Source organism: Phodopus roborovskii, unplaced genomic scaffold (genome assembly GCF_943737965.1).
Source record: "Phodopus roborovskii unplaced genomic scaffold, PHOROB, whole genome shotgun sequence".
In the NCBI taxonomy this organism is placed as follows: Eukaryota; Metazoa; Chordata; class Mammalia; order Rodentia; family Cricetidae; genus Phodopus; species Phodopus roborovskii.
This window is the reverse complement of record NW_026125278.1, coordinates 4,417,502-4,443,739: the sequence shown is the minus strand read 5'-3', so window position 1 is coordinate 4,443,739 and position 26,238 is coordinate 4,417,502. Positions and strand designations below refer to the sequence as shown.

Genomic DNA, 26,238 nt, shown 5'->3' with positions numbered 1-26,238 from the left:
TCAGCCACACATGAGCTAGAGATGGTACAACCCACCACTCAATAAAAATGCCCATTCTTTCCCCCGCTGGCTAAGTATCAGAATTTGAAAATCAAGGGAATGAAAATGATGTCTGCATCAAGGCAATGACATTTAAAGGGGTTCAGCTGAAAACTCCACAGCACTGGTTATTATCAGAGATCACACAAAAGTCGTAAAATATTTGCGAAGCCTGCTACTTCACCCTGTGATGTGGCAGGAGGTACAGGTTGACTGAGTCAAGCTCTTATCCCCAGGGGAGGCCTGCTTAGAAAGAAATGCATTCTTCTCCCGGGCACCAGAAGTGGCACTGGGGCCAGGCGAGAGGCCTTGGCCTGCACAGCATCCAAGCTCCTGGCTCTCGGCCCTCCCTTGGGGGTATTTGGTCTCCTAACCCCAGCCGTCAGCTCAGAGCTTGCCCAGACTGCCTGGCCCAGGCCTCTAGGGACAGGCATATTAGATGATTTCCAAATCTCTAAAATAAGCAAGAAAGGCATCTCACAGCAGGGCAGTGTCCTGAGAAGAGGGGAAGTGGTGCTGATGGAGGAAGCTGCCAGGGATTGGGGAAGGAAACTCGCTGGAGGCCTTTGGGAGCTCTGCGGTAGACTGATGGATTTCAGTGCTCTGCCTTCCATGCAGCCAGCACATTGCTCTTAAGCTCCTTCTTCCTTGGGGGAGGATATGAAGTTAGGAAGGGGTGGAAGATTCTTGTACAATCACGATTCAGAAAGAAGAACTTGTAGAGACAGGTCCCAGAGATTCACCCCAGATCTCTCACAGAACAGGTGAGTGTTACTGCCTGGAAGAAGAACTTGTAGAGACGGGTCCCAGAGAGATCCACCCCAGATCTCTCAAAGAAGGCCACTCCTCCCTTATGCATTGGAAGGCCTTCCAAATTCAGGAAGAAGCCATCTGCTTTCACATTGATCACCTGACTCAAGGAACCCAGCAGGCACCCTGTGAGTGAACCAGATGCTTCACTACAGCATGGCCCACAGGAGTAGCACAGGACCTGTCTGCAGGCTGAAGCTTGTGACTCTTCTATTCGCCCTGAGTCCAGAACTACTTCTCCTAGGAGCAGGAGTGAAGCTTCAAGACAATGGGTATGACGGATTGCTTGTTGCGATCAATCCTCAGGTACCTGAGAATCTGAACCTGATTACAAACATTAAGGTGAGTGGCAAATATGCAGTCAATACCACTAGCCCATTAGTTCAGATCTGCTTCCATGTTTAGGAAGTTAACCCCACCAGGTTTGAACTTGAGCAGTTCAGAGATCAGTGTTTCTAAAAGACAGCATTGATAGCGTGAGACTGTGTGTGCCCTGGCTAGATCACATGGTTTTGTACAGTCTCCACTCAGACAGCCATCTTTTGACTGTTTACTGGTTACCATCTATTGGCTTTGGGTTTGGGAATAGTTTTCATAGGTGACTGTTCTCTGGGACACACCTTAGAGAAACAAGAGTTGGCTATGGTGAAAGAAAGCCAGATGTTTGAATGACAGAGGAGCATGAGGGTACAAATAAAAGCTGCTTATAGTGAAAGATAGCCAGATGTTTGATTGACAGAGGACATGGAAGTACAAGTTGAGATTGCCGGGTGATACCTCTTTTCGAGAATGAGAATTCTCAAGGGAGAGAGTCTATGCAGGCCACCAGAGGGAACAATTCTTTGTTTTCTCCCGATGTTCTATGAAATAAATGGCAATTTATCATGGTAAGGGAGGGTCATTACCTAAGAGCCTCTTTGTTAGGTATTGCTTAAAGTAAAATAATATCCTCAAAAGGAACAGGCCTGAACATGCCCATAGGTGTGACAGAAAATGTGTCCAGTAAAAGCTTAAAACCCCTTCAGAAACTTGGGGAAATCATGACACAAGCCCCAACATACAATCACTGTGTTAAAAATCTCTTTTAGTTAGCCATTCGATGTCTTTTCAAAAAAAAAAAAAAAAAAAAAAACTTCAGAAGTTCATTCAAAATCTGTTTACCCGTTGTTCACTGTTGTTTAAGTGTCATCAGAGAAACAAGGGTTTACATGTAGCAGTGTTCCTTCTGTTTGGTTATAGGATATGATAACTGAAGCTGCCTTTTATCTGTTCAATGCTACCAGGAGAAGAGTGTTTTTCAGAAATATTCAGATTTTAATACCTGCCACTTGGACAGCTCATAATTACAGCAAAGTAAAACAAGAATCCTATGAAAAGGTAAGGATTTGGGAGTCTCTTAAAAGAGCCTAAATCAACTTGAGGGTGAAGAATTTTCAAAATAATATTTGTCATTGTTACTGGGACAGAGCTATGCTACTGCAAAGAGCAGTATGAGAAAGTATGTGGACTTTACCCCATAGATCTTTATAAATGATTATGAGAAAGAAAAATGAAAACATAGTAGTGTACATTATTCAGTCAAAAACTAAATCATGTGCCTCTGCAGAGTCTGCGTCTTGGCATGTCTCTAATCCTGGGATGCACAGATCCCCGCTCAGTTTTTAGTCAAGGAAAAGGAGTTGGGTTTATCCTGCAGAGGGAGAGCAGGGACCAGCACAATCCGACTCTGGTGATCTGCACTTGTCATTATGTCAGAACAGTCAAGTCCATGATGAGATACACCCATGCGTGTAAAAATGCAACCGTAGTGTAAATGAGCATGTTTTTGCTTTTAACTAAGGACAGCATGCTGACTCAAAGCGGGCAAGTGGCTCCAATTTCTTCTCTAACCACAAAGGAGCTTAACGATGAAGAACACTAATAAACTGCAGATGATATGGAAATATTCACTGGGATGCACCTATAAAAATAAATGCTAAAGCACTTGGAAAATTACTGTGAATAGAAAACCATTGCATATATTAGCGGAGCCTGTAGCAGAGTATGGAGAAGAACTTAGGGCTTCTGCAATGGAGTGGGCTTGGTGTCTGTAGCTATAGTACCATCAGGAAGGCTAGGCATGGAAAAACCGTCTTTAAAAAAAAACTGTGTCACTTGGCTTACATTTCCTCAGATTGTTTTAATTCTTGGCTCTCCCCTGAAGATTCTCTCAGAAAATGATTGGCCTAGCAATGTAGATTGCAGCCCAAAAGCATGAAGATGTTGAGTGGCTTACAAAAGCACTTGATTTCTCATCAGATAGGAGCATTTGGCAGTACTTGGCATGAAAATAAGTAGGGAACTGGAACTAATTGGGGGAAGTTCTAGGTTTATTAAGTTCCCATTAAGTACCTTCAGTTGAGGCGTATACATACATATATGTATGTGTGTGTCTATGGGGCCTCAAGTTATTATCAAAATTTAATAATTATGTTCACATAAGGTAAGAACTTTGTTCCATACAAATAATAACTGATTTACAGTTTGAATATCTGTTTAACTATACTGTTTACACTAAGCTATGCTGTCTCTATAAAGATTAGACTAATGAACATGCCCTTCAGTCCAACTAAGACGTCAATGGTGGTACCCTGATCCTATGAGAGGTATTAGTACAGCACATTAATAAGATCAAATGTCTTGGACACAAACATCATAATGTCAGTTAAGCAAACATTTAGCGAATTACACTGTTCTGGCTGGTTATGGAAATGAATGACGGGGCTGGAATATTTTGTGTTCAGTAAGAAGAGGCCTCCTACACAATGTCCTTCTGCCCACACTGATAGAATAACCATGGAGAGATAACTGAAAACAGCTGTAACTCTTTACTATGAAGTCTTGGATGATGTGTACATACTATCAAATGTTCTTGATTGCGTGGCTTTTACAGTGCCATAATATCTTAATTTTACAGTGTTGACATCTGAGAATATTTTGTTCTGGAAAATGGGAAGGTAATAAAAGAAGGAAAGAAATTCCATGGAATCTGGCTAAGCTTTTAAAGGAGATCTCTCTAAAAGTGCCAAGGAATTTAGCTAATATTTAGTTTTCAGAATATCTTAACTCTAACTTCAAGTTATTCCTTTTGCCTTTAGCCTGTCCTGAAGTTGGGTATGGGTATAATTTCATGCTGCAAAATTATAGCTTAAATTTATTTAAAATGTATTTGTTTTAATTTAGGCAAATGTCATAGTGGCTGAGCAGAATGAGGAACATGGGGACGATCCATATACCCTACAACACAGAGGGTGTGGAGAAGAGGGTAAATACATCCATTTCACCCCTAACTTCCTACTAAATGATGAGCTAGCAGCAGGATATGGCTCAAGAGGTAAGTGCCTATCGTAAAAACACAGCCCCTTGACAGTACAACATTTTGTGTTTGGCACAGAAGTGGCCTCATAAAACCCTCAACCTGTCCATGTCTTCCCATTTGAGGGGGGCAGGCCAAGTGTACTTGGAAGGAGAGTGACTGAATGATCCAGAAAGACCAAGAACAAGGTTAGGTATAGAGCAGAGCTCTGAGAATTCAGTGAAGGCAACTAAGCCAAGGGTTATCAGAACAAGTCTCACAAAGGAGAGCTGAACAACATTTTGATTAGTGGAAAGAAGAGAGAGTAACAGGAAGCCGAGGCTGCACAGGAACCCAAGGCTTTTGAGGGAAGCATTAGACCCACTGACAGGGCAGAGGTTTGGCACGGAGGGAAATGTCCACATGCTCACAACAACCAGGTGAGGGGAGCATTGTGGAATGTCTACACCATGAAGTCCTGCTGAAAGCTCATGTGTCCGGGAGCAGCAGCACCACAGCATTCTCAGAAGATGAGTCTGTCTGAGTGCATATCTGGGCTGGCCAGAATCAATGATGGGGGCGGAGGTTGGATGTGCAAGGGCACATGGAATACTATAGGGGTGTGCTCAGCAGGCTGGAGTTGAGGCCGAAATGCAGAAAGGACCAGATCCCAGAATGCAAGCAGCAAGGATTCTCCAGGCACAGATGCTCTGCCAATTTGACATAAAATATTTTCTTATGAAATCGAAGTGGCCTTAAGTGCTGAGTATCCTAGAAAGGAGTTCTAGATGGTTGGCTGCAAAGCGAAAGTCAAGAGGTGTGAGTCGATGGCATTAAGAACAAGGAAGGCATAGGGGAGTAGTAGGATTTTAGGCGCTCAGAAAGTCACAACTCTCTCTTCTACAGGCAGGGTGTTTGTCCATGAATGGGCCCATCTCCGCTGGGGTGTGTTTGACGAATATAACAACAACAAGCCACTCTACATAAATGGGCAAAATGAAATTCAAGTCACAAGGTCAGTACTTGCTCTGAATTTAAAATTCACTACTGATTGAGTATACTGAATATTTCAAAAACTAGAAGGGCTTTCAGATATATATATATATATATTACAGTAAGTGACACATGCTGTTATTAACTCAGCATAGAGAGACAGGGTGTGCCACAAATTCAAGGTCAGCCTGCTCCACACTGAGTTCCAGGTCAGCCAGGGCTACATAGTGAGACCTTGTTCTCAAAGGGCTAAAAGATCAAATGATAAATTAGAAAGTGTAGGCATCTTTGTCTTGACCTAGTTATTACAGGGCAGGAAAATAAGAAGTAAAAATAAATTAATGGCAAGTAAGTATTAGCAAGGAATAACTTTTTCTGTATTTATTCTTAATTTTTATTGACATTTAAAATGGGCAAATATTTATGTGATTCAAATATGAACAATGAAAAGCTGTGCCCATCGCCATCTTATTGACCACCATCTTCATTCTGCTTCGTCTACAAGCTATAAAAAGTTATTCTCTTGCCATTGTCTTCTTTCCACTCCCTCTTATGACCTTTGGATAGTAATATTGATTAATTTCTTAGTTATTTTGCTTCATCAAGAACATTCAAATAAATAGAGTGTATAGTCTCCTCACCCTTTTAAAAATAATGGCATCGCATTGCATTGTGTAGTTTTGCAATAACTTAGTCATCGGTCCCCTCTTGTTGGACATAGAGATCAATAGCAACCTTTTGTGGTTGTCAATATCACTGCTGCCCATAGCATCATACACATGCCATTTGATATTTATGCATGGAAATCCATATATCTAAAAAGTCTTCCAAGAATCCTGGGTCAGAGAGCATCCTGTGCTTATGGACATGAGTCCCACTTCTAAAAGGCCCCATTCCTCACTCGCATAGCAATGTTGAGAATATTTTAATAAAGATGGAATCTTCCCAAAGTTCTCCATTACAAGTTACCTCTCCTTCCCTGATGTACGGAGAAGCCCCGGCTCGAGATGCTGCTGTCCCTGTCCTTTTTCTCTCAGTCTTCCTTCTCCCCATGTCTCTCCGAGATCTCTTCTACTTTGTCTCACTCAGATTTGCTGAAGTTTTGGCAATACCAAACTCCCTCATCCAGATTCGAGGCTTCAAAATAAATTGAAGAGACTGTATTTCTAAACTAATCAACTTTCAACTTTCGTAGAACTTTTTTTTTTTAAAGAGCTTATACATGTCTACTGAGCTATAATTCCTGAGACTATTAGAAAAGATTATCAAGAAAAAACATATTCCTAAAAAATATCTAATTCCTAGTTTCTCACTCCATTTTCAGGTGTTCATCTGACATCACTGGAGTTTTTGTGTGTGAAAAGGGCCTTTGTCCCCATGAAAACTGTATCATTAGCAAACTTTTCAGAGAGGGATGCACATTCATCTACAGTAGCACCCAGAATGCAACTGGGTCAATAATGTTCATGCAAAGTTTACCCTCTGTAAGTATGTCCTTGGAATGACAAATGCCTTTCTTTTTTCTGTTTTTGTTTTTTGTTTGTTTGATTTTATGAGACAGGGTTTCTCTATGGCTTTAGAGCCTGTCCTGGATCTAGCTCTTGTAGACCAAGCTGGTCTCGAACTCAAAGAGCTCCGCCTGCCTCTGCCTCCCTAGTGCTGGGATTAAAAGCATAAAGCACGTGCTACCACTGCCAGGCGACAAACTCCTTCCTAAGACACACAGATATGCTTGAAGTATATAAAACTTAAGACTATAAAGAGTCATTATACTAGAATCTGGAGGTCTATAATTAATTTAGGCTTTATCTTACATATTAAAAACAAAAAGAAAATCTGTCTCCCTCAAATGATAACAAATACAGATTGTTTTTAAAAAGCAAAAGTCCACTTTCCAGGGAGTGTTCAACAAGAGGACTTGTGATGCCACAAAGAGAGTTGCCCATGTGGTGGCATGCTTTTCTTGTGTCATTTCAGAGGAAGAGGTACAAGGTTTGCAAGAATGATGGGATGATGGGATGAATAAGTGTATTCTTCTCGCATGCTGCTCTCTTTTCTTTGTTTTGAAAAAAGATCTAAAACTTTAAAAGACAGGCAGGCTAGCCCAAGGAAGTGAACTGACCCTCAGCTTTGCACCTAAGTCTTGTCAACTAATATTTCATATAAACTCACAAAAGATGAATGTATAACTCAATTTTAAAGCTGATAGTTAAGATTATTGCAATATTTCCCTTGTCTAGCAAATGTTCTTTAACTGTCACTAGAACCTTACACTAGGAGAAAGCATAGATTCAGAAAGGAAGGAGTTGACTAGTTCACAAGTTTAATGGGACCAGCCTTGTCCATAGCATTTTGCGAAGACCTGAAAGTTTTTATGTATGTAGATCCTCTCTGCTGGGCTGGAAGTGTGGTGGGTCCATGTCTTTCTGGAGTATTCTCCCTTTTCCATGGCTGACCAATCCTCCTCGCATTGGAACAACCTTCCTCTATCTACCCCCTCCCCCTCCTTCCCTCCCTCCTTCCCACTCTCCCCTCCCCCCATCATTCCCATCTTTTCCTCCTTCTTTCCTCCATTTTGCTAACTTGTTTCTTCAGCCTGGTTTTAGTCAATGGAAGGAAGTCTTTGCAACATGAACATGACTGTTTATGTTTCTTGCCTTTATCCATTCTGTTTTTAATTTATAACTTTCATATCTGGCCTGAAACCAGTTCTAGATATTTGATCCATTTTATTTGTGATTAGATGAAAATCTTTGTAACCTCTTGAACATATCAAGTCAAAAAATTTGAAAGTCACCTTGCTACAATCATGAAATGTAGGGACAGAAAGCACTAAAGGGATGAGCATAGGCAGGTGTGGCCCTGACCCCCACTGCACTGAAAAACTAAGCACGAGTTACCAGCTAAGCTTCATCTTCTATGGAATCAGAGTTGGAGCCAGGAACCTATAAATTTCTTTCCAACTCTTAGCTCCCATGGCTCTGTTTCCAGAAGTATCTGTTCTCTGTATGACCAGAGCCACTGAGAATAGACATGCATTCCCTTGCATTGCAAAAACTATAACTTTAAATGGGGTTGCAGGCGTAAGTTGACCATCATTAAATGAATGACATCTAGATTTCCAAATGGAAAAAGTGTTTCAGGAAGTTGATTTAAGTTGTTTGCCCTCATCTTACCCTCACTAAGATCAATATTTGAACTAGATCAATATATGTTGACTGACCCGTAGAAAAGATACAGTGTCACATAATGGGATTCCAAGGAATGGGCTGGCCAGGATAACATCTCTTAAGGTGTTTCTTTAACACAATATCATGCAAGGGAGGAGGGGTGGTTGTTCTGTTTAAGACTAAGGTGTATATATACACAGTCTGCTCTGTTTTCTCTGTGCAAACGAACTTCTACAAGAGATTGTTTCTGTGACCACAGGGTGCTACTATTTCAAGCAAAAGGTGTCACGAGTTATTTGCAAGCTCACTGTCACTTTTGGAAAAAGGAAGCATGTGACCTTACTTTCTGCTCAGTCATCTTTTCTACCTGTGGCCTATGGAGGATGAGAAGTGCCTCTGGTCTGGGAAGGGAACTTAATTCTTTTCCAGGTGGTTGAATTCTGTAATGCAACTACCCACAACCAAGAGGCCCCAAACCTGCAGAACCAAATTTGCAGCCTCAGAAGCACCTGGGATGTCATCAGGGACTCCTCTGACATCAACCACAGCCTCCCCTGGAGTGGGGTTGAGCTCCCGCCTCCTCCCACATTCTCCCTCCTGCAAGCTGGGGACAAAGTCATCTGCTTAGTGATGGATGTGTCCAGAAATATGGCAGAGGTAACACACTGATTCCAAAGAAAACCATTCTTTTCCCCCATCCGGTGTTAGCTCTATTTTATTCAGAGTATGATGGGGGAAGGAACAAAAGGTTTTAAAGAGTCCAAGATGATCTTATTTTCTTGGGAAATGGGTAGGACAAACTCAGAATGAGGCCCAGAGATTGAGATGGTGAGATAAATGAAATCCGCATGAAACCCCTAACTCCATAGCCACCCCATGTTGGTCCTAATTGTGTGTTTTTTCTCCCCGAAGACCCATTTCTGAAATCTACATACAATTTAAAAGACACCTTTAAAGGTTGTGACTGAGAACGATAGCACAACTACCATGATGGAACAAAAGTTGGTGTGTTCCTACTCAGTCCCTGTGATCTGTGATAGAAGGAGCCAAAGCTTCTTAGAAGAAATGCTTTCTATGTCCTCACAATTATGAAAGTCAGAGGCAGAATTCAAGGTCCACATCTCATCCACCCTACTAACCTTCCTCCCAGCTTGGAAGAGAAGTAATATTTGGGAAAGGGGCAATAAATTAGAATGATGTCTAGTTTGAGGTCTCTCTGAGACATTAAATTGGTGATGGGTCCCAAGAAGCATGAGAGGCAGGTCTGGATAACAAGGGAGATATCAACACACAGAGGTCACAGCCATATATGAGCAGCTAGTATTAAGAGTCAGCAGACCGCCTCCTGCCCTCCCTTCAGAGGCTTTAAGAAAAGCAGCCCCAGTGAATTAGTTGGTAGCATTATCTCTATACTTGATTAGTGCCTATGGTGTGCATATTCAAGGTAATCCATATAGCAACAATAATAGCCAATAAACATAGTGATATGCCTACTCTATAGACAAAGTGTCCAGCCACAAATGGCCACCATAGCATAGGGATGGACACTGGTGTTGCAGACTACCACACCTCTCTATTAACAGACACCTTGATAAGGTTTCCCCTCAACTGGACTGAATTTTTAAAAAATGAATTATAAGCCTATTCTCAATTGACATCTTAGGTTGTTAAAGTCTGAGTTGGAGTGAAATAGTGAAGGTATGTCATCTTAATTGTGAATAGTTCCTTAGTATTCTTTCTTCTGTACCCCCAATACACCATTGGCTGAATTGTGTGTTGAGTATATAAGTGCCTGAAACAAAAATGTTCTCACACTATGCCACTCTTTGTAAAGAATTAACAGACACTTCTCTAATTGAATTATTTCATCATTATTGGCCTACCAATCAAATATCACTTCTTCCTCTTGTTTTCTTTTATTTTTGGGTACCTAGGCAGACAGACTACTTCGACTGCAACAAGCGGCTGAATTGTACTTAATGCAAGTTGTTGAAATTCACACTTTTGTGGGCATCGTCACTTTTGATAGCAAAGGAGAAATCAGAGCCCAGCTGCAACAAATTAACAGTGACAATGACCGGAGGCTGCTGGTTTCCTATCTGCCTACCGCTGTGTCCACTGAAGAGGAAGCGAACACCTGTGCAGGGATTAAAAGAGGTTTTGAGGTAGAGTTCCCTGAGTCTCAGTTGCCATCACTATCTTCCTTCTCATTTTGAATCTCAGGTTTTAGGGGTAAGGGTTGATTTTGTTTGTTTGTTGTTTGCTTTGTGAAAAGGAGTGCTCTCTATGGTCACAGCAGCCTCACCTGTTAGAGTCTAATGATGAATTATTCCCAAAGTCAGGGCTTTGGAACTTCTTACTCCCATTGTCCTCAATGGGCTCAACAAAGTAACCAATGTAATAATGAATGAAGAATTGCTTGTTGAAAGAATGAATAAATAAGTACAATGCCCATGGCCAAGGGACAGAAGCAATATCTAGAACTTTCCGAACTGTCCCTATTCATTCTGAAGTGACCATAGCTATGGCTATTGTTATCCTTGTATGCTTCAAGGCAAAAATCGGCATTTTTGGTCTTTGCCTACAGACATACCAGATTTGAAAGAAGAATCAAGCGGGTCTAAGAAAATAAGTCAACACTCATATAGATGTGTGGCCACACACACACACACACACACACACACACACACACACACACACACACAATGAAGACTAGATGTATGTTTCAGGACACACAGAATTGGTCTGAATCATCATCTGAGATGCACATGTCCACATTTTGTAGAAAACAAGACTGCTGCCACCCCTAGCCAACAGTTGTTCAACCTAAGCTGCCCACTGGCATTGCCTGTTTGAAAACTAAGAGGTGGTAATTGGGCTCAGTGGCAGAGTGCATGCTCAGTGCACATGAGATTTTAGTTCAATCTGAGGCATGTGTTTGTGTCTTATGGTCCTGGTGGCATTGAATTGTGTGTCAATGAATTGTGTAAACATTTCCACCAAATTCTAAGGTGTAGCTAGGGTTGAGAACCATTGCTCTCAGCCCTTTTACTGGCCACTGGCTTGATCTTAGAGGCAAGTATCTCATATCCTAATCTGCACAATATCTTCCATGGCAAAGTATGTACAACTGCACTGTTATAGAATGAGGTGAGAATCAACTTAGAGGTGATTGTAGAGCATAGGGAACCTTGAAGAGGTGTTGTTAACACTGGTGGCAATGGTACGTGAGAATGAATTCCTTTGTTTAGTAAGACCATTTGAATCACATTCCTTTCTTAGCAGTGGTTGATTATCTATGTTCAGGTGGTTGAGAAGAAGATGGGAAGAGCCGATGGCTCTGCCATGATATTGGTGACCAGTGGAAGAGATGAGCACATAAACAACTGCCTGCTCACCGCAGTGAGCAGCGGATCCACCATTCACTCCATTGCCCTGGGTTCCTCTGCTGTCAGACAACTGGAGGAATTATCACATCTTACAGGTAAAGTCTTCCAAGGAGGCTTTTAAAGCATGCCTTTAAAATTGAACATTCAAAGCCCAGCTATGAAACCCAGGTTAAATGTCTTCACTGGGGGGAAAAGGAGAGGAGACATTTCTTTTAAAACATACAAATCATTGCAAAAAATAGCTAAAAATTTTCCCAATTTTAAAATTTTTTTCTCTAGAATTGAAGTTTTTGTATATCCAATGAAAATAGTATTTTTATGATTTGTTAAACCAGCCTGAGAATGTATGTTTATGAAGCTAAAATCAAATTGACTGACTGACATGACTTCTAAAGTTGACACACAAGCAGCATTGTAAGATATATGTCTGCTTTTTTCTAGATAAAGCAAAGAATAATTCCACCTTATATAAAAATAATCCAACAAATTGAACATTGAAAATTAAGATTCATTGGATTTTTAAATGGTATTCTCAGAACATAAATGCAAACACATAGCAATGCAATTACTAGCAATTAATCTAGATTATTTGGGAATTATTTTGGACCTAAGACTACCCACTAAGTATTTACTGAGGTCTTTTGCAGGGGGCAGAGTAAATGAATTGACAGTGAAAAATCACCCCATTAAGGCCACTTGCCTCATAGTTATGTCAGATATCCTTCACAATGAGCCAACAATCCCTCCTACTAACTCCAGACTAACACACCGATGCAGACATAGTGTGTCAGAGAGGATCTAACCTTTATTTTTATCTATCTATCTATCTATCTATCTATCTATCTATCTATCTATCATCTATCTATATTAATATATCTTATGTTTCAGGAGGTTTAAAGTTCTTCATTCCAGATAAATCTAATTGCAACAGAATGACTGAAGCTTTCAGTAGAATCTCTTCTGGAACAGGAGACATTTTCAGGCAGAGCTTACAGGTCAGAACTTCAATCTCCTGTGTGGAGGGGGAGGTAGACCAGATGGACTGCACCATCCACACTGTCCTTTAAATATGTAACTCTCTGTGTGCAGAAGGCTCTAATGAGCATCTTGGTGTCCCAGAGCCTAAAGTTATTTTACCTCATGTCTGTGTATCTCATTTCCAGGAGTTACTTTCTGTAACGACCACTTCAACTTTCAAGGTCCATGAAAGGACTTCATTATGACTGAAAATCATTGGGGTAGGGTGGAGTAGGGTGAGTGGGGTGGGGCAAGGTCCAAAACAAAAATAAGAAGCTATATTTACATTTTTCAGTTCCGTTAATTTCCCCTAAACCACACTGTGTTTCATTCGTGCTGCTTCAACATCTTTACAGCTTCTCACTTGTATGAGGAATATTATTTCATGAAGTTCTAGAAATTTCTAGATCTTTACCCTGCCATGTGTGTGCATGCCTGTGTGTGTGTGTGTGTGTGTGTGTGTGTGTGTGTTTTGTTTTGTTTTGAGACATGACTTAGACTGCATGTAGCTCAGGCTGGCCTTGAACTCCTGGTCTTCCTGGTTCTACCTTCAAATAATAGTAATCACAGACATAGCCACCAGCCTCAGTTTTATATTGCCTCTTTAATTAGCACAACTTGTTTGATTTGGGGGCACAAAATCTTCCTCTAATCAAGCTACCATTAAATTTTTTCTATCTAAATACTTTAAAGAGTTTAGACATGAATGAATAATGTTTCAAACAGAATTTCATCTGCAGCTTCCTCACAGATGGTGAGTAAACCTGCCAAGATAGGCTTGATGTAAACAATGAACTCAGTGAGTTATTGTCAGGAAATATTTAACATGCAGCTTATATAAGCACAGTAAAGATAGCAATAGTCCTATCACTAGAAGCCAAATAAATGCCCCATGAGACATTGTAATCAACTGTTCAAGGGTCAAAGATAAAATGAAGATTCATAAAAAAAGAAACAAAGGCTAGAGGGATAGCTTAGCTGTTAAAGGCTAGACTCCCAACCATATAAAAGAAACAAATATCACATAAGTTTTCCCAGTTTAGCAAACAGTAGGCATCTGGGCAGATGCTTTATCGGCCTGGTGAGATAGAGTGCTAAAGAAAAATGCTGTCCACCAACAATATTCTGCATAGCAAAATTATCCTTTAGGTTAGGCCACCATCCCAGACTGGCCTTAAACTCTCAGTAATCTCCCCCACTCCAGCCTCCCAAATGCTGTAATAAGCACATGGACCACTGTGCTCAGCTAGCCAATCCAATTTTGACAAAAAGGGTTGAAAATATGCAGTGAAGAAAGAACAAACTTTTCAGTAAATATTGCTTAAAAGATCAGATGTTCTCAGGCAGATGAATGAAAGTAGATTCCTGCCACTCTCCAATTTCAAAACCCAAATGAACAGAGATAAAATTCCTCCCTGTGGAATAGTTCAGCACTTTAGGATGAACAAGGGCTTTTTGGGAGGGAGATGGGGGGCAGGGGATAAGATGCTCAAAACATGGGAAATAAAGGCCAAAATCAACTAATGGGGAATCACATCAAACTAAAAAAAAAAAAAAGGCTTAGCAAAGGAAACAATCAGCCCAGTGGAAGGAGGCAGTATTTGAAACTGCTCCTGACAATGGACAATATCCAAAATAGATGAAGGACTCCAATGATTCTGCAGCAAAGAGCAAAAATAGTTTCAAAGTGGGCAATAAGCTGGATACAGTGGTGCTCTCCTTTAATCCTAGAACTCCAGAGTCAGAGGCCAGAAAATCTTTGTGAATTCAAGGCTAACCTGGTCTACTGAGCAGTTTCTAGGACATAGTGAGTATGTGTCTCAAAAAAGGAAAACAGACAAACAACATAACAACAAAAGACAAGAATTGGGCAATAATCCAAGTACACAATTTTAAAAAGGAAACATACAAAAATAGCCAACAGATCAAGCAGGTATTGGAGAGGGGGGGGAGGGAGAGGGAGAGGGAGAGAGAAGAGACATACAAAGAGCCGAAAGATTATGAAAAGATGTTTAAAACAACTACTCATCAGAAAAATAAAGATTGAAGCCACCTTGAGATATCGCCTTGTTCTAGGAAAAATGGCTGATGTCAAAAAGATGAATGATGGCCCTGCTGGTGAGAACTTCATACTCTTGTCAAGGATGTGAGTGGAGCCATGGAGGAGAATATTATTAAGCTTCCTCACAAAACAAAAATGCAACCACCATATAATTTTTAAAACTCCTTTTTCAATTTCTTACTAGAACTTGTGAAAGCATGTGGATATAGTCATACAAATTAAAACCAAAACACATTAAAAAACAAAATCTTCTAAGAGCTCATTATCACAATTGGTGATATAAAGCCAATTTTATTTCATGAGTGCTTATTTCATGAGAACAGCTAAATTACTTTTGAAGTGTAATGTGATGGGCTGGGTGTATAGCTCAATGGTAGAACATCTGCCCAGCAGGCACAGGCTCTAGGTTTAATCCTCTGCATCACAAGAAAGTGATCAGATGAAGCCAGGCATGGTGATGTGAAACTATAATCCATATATTTAGAGGCAGACAGATCAGCAATTGAAGGGTAGCCTGGGCTACTCGAGACCTTGTCACACACAAACAAAACTAATAATTCAGTGTACTTACATTAACTGTATGACAGTATTTGTATAACTGTTATGTAATGTACAATATTGTGCTTTGATCTGTATATGTATATAGTACATGTCTGAATTAAATACATTTTACTTTTGCATATTCATTTTTTCATTACAAAAGCAAGGTAAAAGGAGGAAATGGGATGTGTTCACTAGAAGCTTTCACGTGCATTCTCTTCAACAGCTTGAAAGTGTGTGTGAAACTGTGCTACCCCAGCATGAACTGGTGAACTCTGTGACTGTGGATAGAGCTGTGGGTAACCACACCATTTTCCTGGTCATGTGGCAGACCAGTGTTCCCCCTGAGATTGTACTATCGGATCCGAGTGGAAGGAAATACAACACTAGTGACTTTGACATCAGTCTGGCCTTCCGGACAGCTAGCCTTCGGGTTCCAGGAACTGCTAAGGTCAGTGTGGGAAACCATTCACAACTGACAGTGTTCAAGTGAGTGTAGAGCTTGGCAGTGAGTTCCATGCTGAAACATGTTATGTGAAGCAAATGTGCTGACACATCAAAACATTATAAATAAAAATTCTGTGGGTGTTAAAATTTTAAGAGGTTCAACCAGAGCATGTTTGAAGTGTTAAGTACTAGGTAAAACAGTGTTACCTTTGCAGTGTAAATCTATGTTTCTCTATAGCATTATTAGTTTTTTGAAACCTGTATATTTCTTTATAGGAGATATCCATATAAATATAGTTTCCTATATGTTTGGGAGCAGTTTACTATGACTAGTGAAATGTGTGAGTTTTTGAGTCCCTGCTCTGTCCTGGGTCTTACCCTGATTAGAAGTAAGCACCGGCTACCACTAGAACATACATGAAGAAGGGAAAAAGGAAGCTCCCTAGCAATGAGGACATCATCATGGAAATACAAAAGATCTGGCAGTGGGCACTGCATTCTGGCCACAGGAAATAGAACATAGGAAGGCCTAAAGACAAAGCGGGGCTGTTGGTGGTTCAGGTGGATGATCCTGAGAGTAGCACTGGGCTACTGGGTGTAAGTGATGGGAGGCAGGGGAGTGATGAACCCAGCAGATAAACAAGAGCTGTTCAGAACATCACAGAGTGCACGGGCTGGACCCTGAAGATAGAGGAAGCCCTGGAGGCTGGCTTGGGGATCCCTCAGACCTGACTGCCTCATCAAGTGCTACCCTTATCTGTCTACTCCCATCGTTTTAAGTCAGGGTCTTGTCATGTTGTACAGGTCAGTCTCAAACTCTCAGACTCAAGCATTCCTCCTACTTCAGCTTCCCAAATTGCTGGGGCTGTACAGATGCTCCACCTGACCCAAATTGGCTGTGCCCTCTTTACTGGATTCTGAGTTGGTGACCTCCAATCACCATTCAGCTGAGCCTCCTGGGGCCTGCCTCCTGCTCAGAACTCTGCAGCACTTTTAAAGAAGAAATACCAATAGTTATGGTTGCCACTGGGTAGTTTATGTCTGGGTTCTGTCCCAGCGTATCCCCTTCTCCAAAGCATTTCCTTTGTTCCTACTGAACTTTTCTGCAAATTCATTGTGCTCGTCTCACAGAAGGGAGGGGTGGCCACTCTGACTTCTCCCTTGCCTGATGCCTTCATCTGGACTAGAAACACCAAAGAGAATGTTTTCCATAGGGAGGTTCCTGCCATGTGTCTGCTAGTGCTGCTATCAGTCCAAAGGCAGATCATAAGAGAGGTGACCTTGGTGCTTGGCTCAGGTGTCCCTGGGAGATGGCAAAGCTCCTGAGTCCACGGAGGAAGGCTGGTCAGAGAATGGTGGCAACCAAACTCCCCTACCCGAGTCTCATCTTAATCCGTTGCATTCTCTTGATTCTTTCCTGTTATTTACGAGGGCTACCACAATGGTCTGCTTATCTAATAATGGATTAAAGTACTTTCTTTTGAGTAAAGGAATCCATATTAATAATATCAAAGTCCTTTGATGCTGTGATGGTTGCCATGATGTTATAAAACTGGAAGGCAAAATGTGTCCTCAAATAAATTCAGGATGGATTGCCCTCTGAAGCTGCCTAACAGTGACAGTGACTGGGTAGACATCACTTAACTAATAGCGCCAGTCCTAACATTTTTTTTTGAAGTAAAATAAAAAATGCAGCATCAACAAAGTGTTGATTATTGTCTTCATGCTTGACAAAAAGCAATACTGTGTTTTGCAGCATGGGCGCTGGACTTACACCCTAAACAACATGTACCACTCTCCTCAAGCCCTGAAAATGACAGTGGCCTCCCATGCCTTCAGCCTGGCCATATCCCCAGCCACTGTGGAAGCCTTCGTGGAAAGAGACAGCATCCATTTTCCTCAGCCGGTGATTATTTATGCGATGGTGCGGATGGGTCTATATCCCGTTCTTAATGCCACTGTGATGGCAACAGTTGAGCCAGAGGCTGGAGATCCCATTATGCTGCAACTTTTGGATAATGGAGCAGGTAATGAAGAGTACCATGGCGCTGTGCTGTGACAAGGTTCCGTGGGTATTAATAATCACTGGGAAATCCCTTCAGTCCAACTTCGTCCCTGGTCAGTCTTACCAGATTCTTGAGAGCTTGTCTGAAGGGGAACCCGATACTCATACAACCCTTGAGCAAAGATTGGTCCTCCCCTGTTGGGAAGGGTCCTTAGGGTCCTCTGCTTCCACTGAGGGAAGGATATGCATGGAGTGGTGAGAGAGGAGGGGACCACCCACCCATTTTATAGACATAAAACCGAGGCTCAGAGGCATCCAGCTTCACGCTATCCTGGTACAGATCCTGTAACTCAAACCCTGATTCCCTAGATAAGGCTCTATCTCATTTCCTTCTGTGACAGAGATTAGAAGAGATGGCCACAGTGGCTGTAGGATGGACAAATCTCCCTTTGCAAATTCTCAACAAAATAGACCATCTAAATGCCAAGATTAATTTTTCTTGTCATTGACAAAAAAAAAAAAAAAATCTAAATCTTCATGGGTAAGATGGTTACCACTTATTTTATATAAACAGACCCCCGCCTACCCAGCTTTCTTGTGCTGTGGGGCTTGTCCCTACAGTGGGAAAAGCTGGTTTTGGAGCACTTTAATAATGACACAACGTCAATGTTCGGAGTCTAATTTGTGAAGTAGGAACTGAAATGACCCTGGAGATGTGACAGGCTTCTGGCCCAGTGTGGCAGACTGCTTTGAATGCACTGTTGTCCTGGGGTCTAGACCTTTCTGCCTAGAGCTGTGAACTCAATTCTGGATTGTGCTGCCCTCTGAGAACCACAGTGCATGCTATTTCATCAACTGCCAAAGCTGTTTAGCATTTTTTTAATTTTACATATCAATCCCTATTCCCTCTCCCTCCCTCCCATGCCCCCTGACCCACCCCCATCCCATTCCTCACCCACTCCACAGGAAGGGTGAGGCCTTCCAAGAGGGATCATCAAAATATGTCAAGTCATTTGGAGCAGGGCTTCTTAAACAAAGGCTTCTCTTGAACTTACATGAAAATTTATGTGTGTGCATTTGAGCTTATTTTTTTGGAGACAGATTTTATTTCAAAGGGGTAAATAAATATAGTCATGTGGCCATAAATACTGCTTTGTTTCTGTAGACATTATTATTTGCTTTTGACTTGAAAATAGATTTTAGTGCAATATATTTCTAGTGTTATTTTGGATCATTAGAATGAAAGCTGTCAAGATGATTTTAAGTGTTATCCCTGAATTAGGTGTAATGACAGCTGGGAGCATTCAGAGTGATGTTCATAGGTTGTTCAGCTTTAGAAACAACTTTTCAGAGATTATGTAATCATGGGAAGACATTATGATGTCATCTTATTTTTGAACCACATGATAATACCAAAAGTAGCTACAGTAACATAAGCCAAGAGGGAAAAATAATTTTGCAGAGGTGAGGGATGTCTCTGAAACCTTCACAGGCCTACAGAGAGATCACCTGCAGGAGGCAAGTAGACAGCTCAGTTCAAATTTCCATAGTCTGACACAATCTGATGAAAACTTTTCTGGTGACAATTAACACAAACCTGTGGTCAAAACAAAGCATGTATAAATCTCTCTGAGGAACAAAATAAGCTAAATAAAGACCAGACATGACCACCCTGAAACTCTCTATAGGGCACATGTGGCAGGCACTATGGTTCTATAGATTGACTAAGAAAAACAAACTTATGACAAGAGTCTGTGCAAGGTTCTGGTCACACAGATGGCACAAAGGTTCAGGCTAGAAAGCACACCTGCTCCCAGCCATCTGGGTGGAAAACAGGTCTTGTACTCCTTCCTCGAAGAAACAACTCTGTGTGTTTAAGGTTCTAGCTTCCCCTGGTGCTTATCCATGAGCACATAGACCTCTCTACCATAAGCGGAACAGATGGTTAACAACTCATTAAATATCAGCAACCAACTCTGATGACATGTTAACACTGAATTTTCGTCTATATGTACAGGTGCTGATGTTATAAAAAATGATGGAATTTACTCCAAGTATTTTTTCTCCTTTACTGTCAGTGGTAGATATAGCCTGACAGTGCATGTCCATCACTCTCCCAGCAGAAGCACTCCAGCCCACTCTGTTCCAGGAAGCCATGCTATGTACGTACCGGGTTACATAGCAAACGGTAAGACCCATTTGCATTGTGAATGTATTTGGGGTGTGTGTGTGTGTGTGTGTGTGTGTGTGTGTGTGTGTGTGTGTGTGTGTGTGTAATAGGCAGATGGAGATGGGAGGGGAGACATTAAAGGAAGAAGGAGAGAGAGAAAAGAGAAGGAGAGATATAAAGAGGCAAAGGAAGGACTAAGGGAGGTAGACAGGAGAAGGGAAAGAACTGAGACATGGAATTTTCAAACCATACTTGGGTCTGTAGCTACAGCTCAGCGGTAGAGCACTTGCCTGGCATGCACTAAGATTCAGTCACCAGTAACACATACATTCACACACACACACACATATATATGCATGCACACACACACACACTATACTCAAACCACTATTAATTGCCTGCTTCTTCAATTCTTAATGATTTGTGGCAGGTAATACAGAAAATAGGTACTTTCTTTGAGCGATCCTCTCATTACTATCTTGTGATTGATCTTGTGATGGCTTGGCTGCATAACTAACGAAGAGATTCCTTACAATTTATTGGGTCCCGTATTTCCTTTGTAGAGACTTAGGCAAGAGCAAAAAGTTGAGATCATCATGCAAACAGCCCTAGAGATCAACATAGGAAATGAGTTTCTGAACAAACATGAGCTTGGCTATTCGAGAAAAACTAAGCAGAGGTTCTGCTGCCCTTCACATCAAGGTTTCAAATAAACAGGAGGTATACATTCTGTTCATAGAAAAATATTATTTTAGTCCTGTCAGGAAGCATTAGCAAAAATAAAGCAGAAATCTGATGTGCTGCGCTGTCTCTACCTCCAGGACCATCCATAATAATTTTTATTTCTAACAATAGAGCTTTGAGACAAGCTCTCTACCCCCCCCCCCCATCTTCATTGACTCCGGTTTGTTTTATCTGCTTCTGTTTTTATTTTGCCATGCTGGGAATGGCCCACAAACACTTGTCCACATTTGCTCTCCTCCCTCTCAGGTTCTTCTCTTCTACTTTCTGGGGTGGCACTGCCTGGGCCCTCGGCCCAGCTCCTCCATTTACAGCTGTGTAATGTGGAGCAATGTACTTAGCTCCGTGTCTCTCTGTTTTGTTATCAGTAAATATATGGCAAAATAACTTCACCTCCTTCATTGCCTTGCTAGGGGAATTAACTATTTGGTGCAAGGTATTTAAAATATCTTGCCACAGGAGACATGCAGTGAGTACCATTTGTTATAGTTAAAATCGTCATTAGATAGCTTTATTAATTCATATAGTTATGATAACATTTATATGCCTATAACCTCCAAATTCATAATTTTCAAATTGTTGAATCTAGCTTGAATGCTGTTAAATATTTAAAAACATATCTAACTAGTTTTAGAAGAATCATTAACTTAATTTTTGTCTCTAGCTCCTTGGCCATCTTCTCCTATCACAGTTACACCAATTAGGAATTTTTTTCAAGGTCTCTTTGGCTTTATTTACTAGGGTTTTAATATATATATATATATATTAAAATTATATAATTTATATATTTTATATGTAATTAATACATTTTTTCTTATTTTACATATTGATCCCAGTTCCCTCTCCATCCCTTCCTCTCCCATGCCCTCCACCGACCCCCCTCCCACCCCATCCTGCCCCCACTCCAATGGAAGGGTGAGGCCTTCCAGGAGGGATCATCAAAAATCTGTCAAGTCATTTAGAGTAGGGTCTGGGCCCTCCCTCCTGCTTCTAAGGGAGTATCCCTCCATGGGGAATCCAGTTTCAGAGAAGGAGGAGTGATTTAAAAAAAGGGGTCAAGACCAGACTACAATTAGGAACCATTTTAGGAACTACTTTTAAAATATTTGCTTAGTTGATTTTTTGTTTGTTTGTTTTTTGTTTTGTTTCGTTTTGTTTGGGTTTTTTGTTTTGTTTTGTTTTTATTATTACTATTGGGTGTGTACATGCTAAACCAAGTATGAGGAGCTCAGAAGACAACTTGTCAAAACTGGTTCCCTTTCCCCCCACACAAGTCTAGGAGCATCTTTTAATCAACTTTTCCTTCACCATTCCACATTCAAGTCTATCATCAACTTGTGCTAATTGTCTGCAAACTATACATTGAACTGCCCTTTCTTGTCTCCTCCTGAAGTCACAATTGAAAGCTGCCATCGTCTTCTCTCATGGTGACTACTGAATGGGTCTTTCTTTTCTTTTTTGTTTTATTTTACATTCCAACCACAGTTCTCCCTCCTCCCACCCTCTTTTGCCTCTTCCCCATCCCACTCTTTCCAACGGGTAAGGCCTCCCATAGGGAATCAACAAAGCCTGGCCCATTAAGTTGAGGTAGGACCAAGCCCCTCCTCCCTGAATTAAGGTTGAGTATGGCATCCCACCACAGGGAATGAACTCCAACAAGCTAGCTTATGTACCAGGAATAGATTCTGGCCCCACTTCCAGGGGCCCCCACAGCAAGCTACACAACTGTCTCCCACAATGCAGAGGCCTAGTTCGATCCCATAGAGGCTCCACAGCTGTTAGTCTAGCGTTCATGAGTTCCCGAGCTTGATTCATCAGGAGATTTCCCCTTCATGATCTTGACCTCACTTGCTTATATATTCCCTCCTCCCTCTCTTTGACTGGGTTCCCAGAGCTCAACCTGTTCCTGGTTATGGATCTCTGTATCCTGTTCCATCAGTTACTAGATGAAGGCTCTATGACAGTTGGGGTTTTAACCCAATCTGATTAGAGGGATAGGCCAGTTCAGGCACCCTCTCCACTATTGCTAGGAGTCTTAGCCGGGGTCATTCTTGTGGATTCCTGAGACTTTCCTAGCACCAGGTTTCTCCCTAACCCCATAATTGCTTCCTCTATCAAGATATCTCTTTCATTGCTCTCCCACTCCATCTTTCCCCCAACTTGACCATCCCATTCTCTCATGTTCTCTTCCCTCATCCCCTCCTGGCATCTATCAAGTCCCCCACCCCCAGTTTACCTAGGAGATCTCATCTAATTTCCCTTCCCAGGGCTACCCATGTGTACTTCTCAGGGTCCTCCTTGTTACCCAACTTCTCTGAAGCTGTGAATTGAAGTCTGGTTATCCTTTGCTTTACATCTAATATCCACTTATGAGTGAATACATACCATATTTGTCTTTCTGAGTCTGTGTTACCTCACACATGATTTTTTTTTATAGTTCCATCCATTTGCCTGTGAATTTCATGATGTCATTATTTTTTTCACAGCTGAGTAGTACTCCATTGTGTAAATGCACCATATTTTCTTTATCCATTCTTTGGTTAAGGGGTATCTAGGTTGCTTCCAGGTTCTGACTATTATGAATAATGCTGTTATGAACATAGTTGAGCAAGTGTCCTTGTGGTATGATTGAACATCCTTTGGGTATATTCCCAACAGTAGTACCAATGGGTCTTGAGGTAGATTGATACCCAGTTTTCTGAGAAACTGCCATACTGATTTCCAAAGTGACTGTACAAGTTTGTACTCCCACCAGCAGTGGAGGAGTGACTCCACATCCTCTATCCTCAGTATTTTTTAATCTTAGCCACTGAATGGCTCTTTCTAAGTGGGTTCTTGCTTAATGAAGTTTAGTCCATTTTCTAGGGAACAGTTAGAAAGAAAAATGATGAATCCTATCATCCCTCCTTCCTCGCAGCACTAGGATTGAACCTAAGCCTGCTACATTGGTACCTGGGGTTGGTCATTACCTACTCTGCCTCATCTCGATGTCTTCTGCTTTCTGTTTATTCTAGTGCGGGAGATTGGACCCAGGGCACCATGCATGCATACATTATTCTGAGCTGTGGCTACAGCCATTTTTTCTTAATTTCCCTATCCTGCAGCTTTCCTGAACCTAGATTTTCATACAAGCTCTTCTCTTTGCCCAGGATGTTTCTCCCTTTTTGCTTCCTCAATACCACCCCACACGATGTGACCTTGCAAAGCATCCTGTGTTTATATTATCCTATATTAATCACAGTTTATAAATATCTATTTACTGATATGATTGCCATGGCTGTAAATCTCATGAGGGAGACTGTTTAGTCTGATTCATAGCCCAGAAGTCCAACCCGAAGAATATGTGTGGAGGGAATAAATGGATGAATGGACACATTATTGACTAAGTAAACTCAGTTGTTCTGGTGATGTCTCAACAGTCTGTCAGGGCTGTTCAGGGGGTTTCTAATTTGTTATTTGGCTTTCTCTTTCTGCTTCAGATAATATTCAAATGAATGCTCCTAAAAAAACAGGTCAAAGAGGCATGGAGGAACAGTGGGGCTTCAGTAGGGTAAGCTCCGGGGGCTCCTTCTCGGTGCTGGGAGTTCCAGCTGGCCCCCATCCTGACATGTTTCCACCATGCAAAATTACTGACCTGGAAGCTGGAAAAGTGGAGGAGGATGTGGTCCTGTCCTGGACAGCGCCTGGAAAAGACTACGATCAGGGTCAGGGTAAGTTTTCTGACTTTGTGACATAATTGCTATAACCAACTTTTCACACACAGTATTTTGTTCTGTGTGTGTGTGTGTGTGTGTGAGAGAGAGAGAGAGAGAGAGAGAGAGAGAGAGAGAGAGAGAGAGAGAGAGAGAAAGCACTTTTATTGTTTTCCTTAGCTTAGGCTTGTTTACAACTAACTCTTATAACTTAAATTAATCCATTCATAATTGTTTACATTCTGTCATGTGACTGTTACTTCTCCATAGTGTATGTCCAACTTCCTATATGTCTCACTGGCAAAATCTGCATGCCTGATTCATCTGCTGAGTTCCTTTCTCTCCCTGGAAATCCTGACTATCCTCTATTGCTTAGCTATTGGCCATTCAGCTCTTTATTACACCAAGAAAAATGAAAAAGTGACACAGTGTGATCAAATATCTCACAACAGTTTTCCATATAAGCTTTACAAAAAGTTTCACTAGTTAAAGCACTAGATACAGCTCAAATAAAACAACTTAAAATTCACACAATAACTTGTGGGGAGGACTACATCTTGATTATGTTACATCTTGATTTCAAAAAAATGCCAAGTCCTTCAGGCTCAGATTTTAGCCTAAATCTTTGCATTGTGACTTGGTATTTAGTGCTTTTCCAGTTGTTTATTCCTTGATGGTTTGACTTTTTGTGGCTATTTCCATCACTCATTTTCAATAAACTACATTCAGTGACTAAACTTTCCCATCTGTATTTTCAATTTCAGCTACAAGCTATGAAATAAGAATGAGTAAAAGTCTACAGCATATTCGAGATGACTTTAACAATGCTATTTTAGTGAACACATCAGAACTGAATCCTCAGCAAGCTGGCACAAGGGAGACATTTGCATTCTCGCCCAAGATTGTTACCAATGAAGTTGAACATGAACCTGATGGAGAAATACAAGAAAGCCACATAGTATACGTGGCCATGAGAGCAATGGATCAAAACTCCCTGAAGTCAGCTGTGTCAAACATTGCCCTGGTGTCTCTGTCTGTTTCCCCAAAGTCTGTTCCTACTTTTCGCAGAGATGACCTGATCCTGAAAGGAATTTTTGCAGCATTAGGTTTGATAGCAATCATCTGCATTGTTGTTGTTGTAGCACACTGTACTTTAAACAGGAAAAAGAGAGAATTAAAGAAAGAAAATGGAACAAAATTGCTATGAACAAATAGTACCTACTTTCCTAGATATGATGCCCATGGCCTTTACATTGAAATAAAATAATGCCAACAAGATCAAATTAGCATCAACACTGTGTTGGAATGCATTTTGGCACTTATATAATATGGTTCAGGTTTTTACATAGCAGATAGACACTCCCCTCACCGCCCCCCCCCAAAGAAAACAACTTTTAGAATACTCATTTAGTGGGAGGGTTAAAATAAATAGTAAGATTCCCATTGTGGAGAATAATTTTTAAAAATATTGTTCAAGATAATATCTTGAAAGGCAAGGTAAGGGCAAAAATCAAATCTGAGTCAAGAAAAGCTTGTTTTATTGAAGTTGGGGGAAAATAAATGGTGCAGGCACAGAAAAAATAGGCAGTGTAATTGTATGAAGCAACCTCTTTACTCTGATTAATTTCTCATGTCTGCTTATCTGTGCAGAGCAGGATGTGTGTTTACAACCGACAAGCAAGCTGTTATGTAGACAAGTCTCCACTGCAAGACTCCTTATGTCTTCTCCTTTGGTTAAGTACACTGTGGCTAACATTCCACCCCAAATGCTTGGACAGGACCTGTCTCACTGTAAGAAGAGACCATAGAATGTGGCTGTTGTCCTTGCT

General features: G+C 41.2%; 1 protein-coding gene across 1 annotated transcript; it reads left to right on the top strand.

The window, feature by feature from the left end:
• Window positions 1–985: 985 nt before the first annotated feature.
• On the top strand, window positions 986–25,692 carry LOC127229780 (calcium-activated chloride channel regulator 2). Its single transcript, XM_051194765.1, has 14 exons — window positions 986–1,191; window positions 2,089–2,226; window positions 4,072–4,222; window positions 5,090–5,198; window positions 6,501–6,660; window positions 8,776–9,003; window positions 10,281–10,511; window positions 11,653–11,830; window positions 12,624–12,730; window positions 15,581–15,805; window positions 17,558–17,828; window positions 19,824–19,994; window positions 24,197–24,427; window positions 25,174–25,692. Exons 1-14 carry the CDS (start codon window positions 991–993, stop codon window positions 25,614–25,616), a joined length of 2,844 nt encoding a protein of 947 aa, XP_051050722.1. The 5' UTR covers window positions 986–990; the 3' UTR covers window positions 25,617–25,692.
• Window positions 25,693–26,238: the final 546 nt, after the last annotated feature.

What these genes read in the sequence shown, in the direction of transcription:
- LOC127229780 (XM_051194765.1), top strand. Translation starts at nt 991, where the DNA reads ATGCTTCACTACAGCATGGCCCACAGGAGTAGCACAGGACCTGTCTGC. An exon ending in TGTCCAGAAATATGGCAGAG is followed by an intron (nt 9,004 to 10,280) that starts GTAACACACTGA and finishes TTGGGTACCTAG; the next exon opens with GCAGACAGACTACTTCGACT. An exon ending in GGAATTATCACATCTTACAG is followed by an intron (nt 11,831 to 12,623) that starts GTAAAGTCTTCC and finishes CTTATGTTTCAG; the next exon opens with GAGGTTTAAAGTTCTTCATT.